Consider the following 1,487-nt stretch of genomic DNA (forward strand, 5'->3'; position numbering starts at 1 on the left):
GTGATTCGAATCTGCCGCCAGATCGAGAAGCACGGAGCCACCTCGTGCCTCCCCTTTAGTTCAGGGTGTGACGGGATGAGGGCGCAGAGGGCAGTGGCTTCTTGGGCTCCAGTCGAGTTTCCCTGCCTGTCCGTCTTCTTAGGGATGTCTCAGCCACATCCTTGAAAGCACAAAGGAGCAGAGGGCCTTGGGTCCCGTGGCTTCTCACTAAAGCATCCTCCGTGTGTCCTGCAGGTTACAGACTGCAGGGGGAGGGGGATGGTGGCAGGGGGGAGGGGGACGGTGGCAGTGGGGAAGGGAATGGCTCAGCCCACCTCTCCCCTGACCCTCCTGGTAATAACCTTTTGCAGAGGAGGGGGGGCTAGGGACTAGTGTGTCCACTTAAGAGATGGGGAAAGTGAGTTTGCCCACGGTCAACTGGAGCTGGACTTGGACTCATAGTCACAAGTCTGTCTTGAGACCCCCTCCCCCAGGGGTCTGCTCTGAGGAAACCAAGGCACAGTCTGCGATCAGTCTCCTCCCTGCCGGAGGCAGAGTCCAGGGTGGCTTTAGGAGGTAGGGCGGGCCTGTGATGTGGTCACATCTGTCCTTGGACCACTGCCCTCCCCCCAGACCAGCCCCTCTGGCTCATCCCCCCGCCTCTTCCTGCAAACAGATTTATAAAGAACTGGAAGTAGAGACAGTCTTAAAAGTGAGACCCACCCCCAGGATCACTCACTCTGACAGGGACCCCCACAACCTCGTGGACAGACAGGCAGGGGGGCCCCTCCACCCCCTGACATGGGATGCAGGAGGTGGCCAGGACAGTCCTGGTGGGGCTGGGCCATCTCTGCCCTGCAAGGGGGCTGCGGGGGGGTGGTCTCCCCGCTCTGCACCCCGCCCCACCCCCACCCTGGGTCCCAGGACAGATCCTCTCTGGGACACACCCTCCCGGAGGGAGGGCTCCGGGGTGCCTGGCGCTCCAGGCCACGGGCCGGCGGAGGCCCTAGTCCTCCTTGGGTTTGCGGGGCTGCCGCCGGCCCAATCTGTAATCGATGTAGGTGCCCAGGCAGGACCACAGAAGGAAGCGTGCCAACAAGATGATGACCAGCAGGACCAGGAGCGGGTCGGGGGCCGTGCTGCCCCCAAGCCAGGAGGCCATGGCGAGGGCAGCCTCCCCCCGCCCACCCAGAGGAGCGGCCCCCCACGCCCCCCGCGCGCCGCCCAGCCCCGGGGTCACCTCCCCTAAGGCACCGAGCCCGCTCCCTCAGCGCCCCAGCGCAGGGGCCTCCCTGGCGGGAGAGGACAGCTCGGGGACGGCGAGCGGCCTCCTTGGAGAAGAGGCCCCGCGCCATTCAGCGCGCGCGGGCGGCGCTCGGGGCCGACAAGGGCCGCATTGTCCGGCCGGCGGGAGGCTCGCGGCCCGGCGCTGACGTAATCTCCAAACGTCTCCGGCGGCAGCTGCTGGGCGAAGCCGGCCACCTTCTCCGGGCGCTTTCAGCCGCCCA

At 66.2% G+C, this 1,487-nt stretch overlaps 1 protein-coding gene across 1 annotated transcript; it reads right to left on the minus strand.

Moving 5' to 3' along the window:
• Positions 1-985: 985 nt before the first annotated feature.
• SMIM38 (small integral membrane protein 38) lies at positions 986-1,141 on the minus strand. Its single transcript, XM_061156358.1, has one exon. The coding sequence runs from the start codon at positions 1,139-1,141 to the stop codon at positions 986-988; it is 156 nt and encodes a 51-aa protein (XP_061012341.1).
• Positions 1,142-1,487: the final 346 nt, after the last annotated feature.

The sequence above is a fragment of the Dama dama genome, chromosome 2, assembly GCF_033118175.1.
Source record: "Dama dama isolate Ldn47 chromosome 2, ASM3311817v1, whole genome shotgun sequence".
In the NCBI taxonomy this organism is placed as follows: domain Eukaryota; kingdom Metazoa; phylum Chordata; class Mammalia; order Artiodactyla; family Cervidae; genus Dama; species Dama dama.

Bases quoted from the DNA above. Each gene is read 5' to 3' on its own strand.
- SMIM38 (XM_061156358.1), bottom strand. From the start codon at position 1,141: ATGGCCTCCTGGCTTGGGGGCAGCACGGCCCCCGACCCGCTCCTGGTC.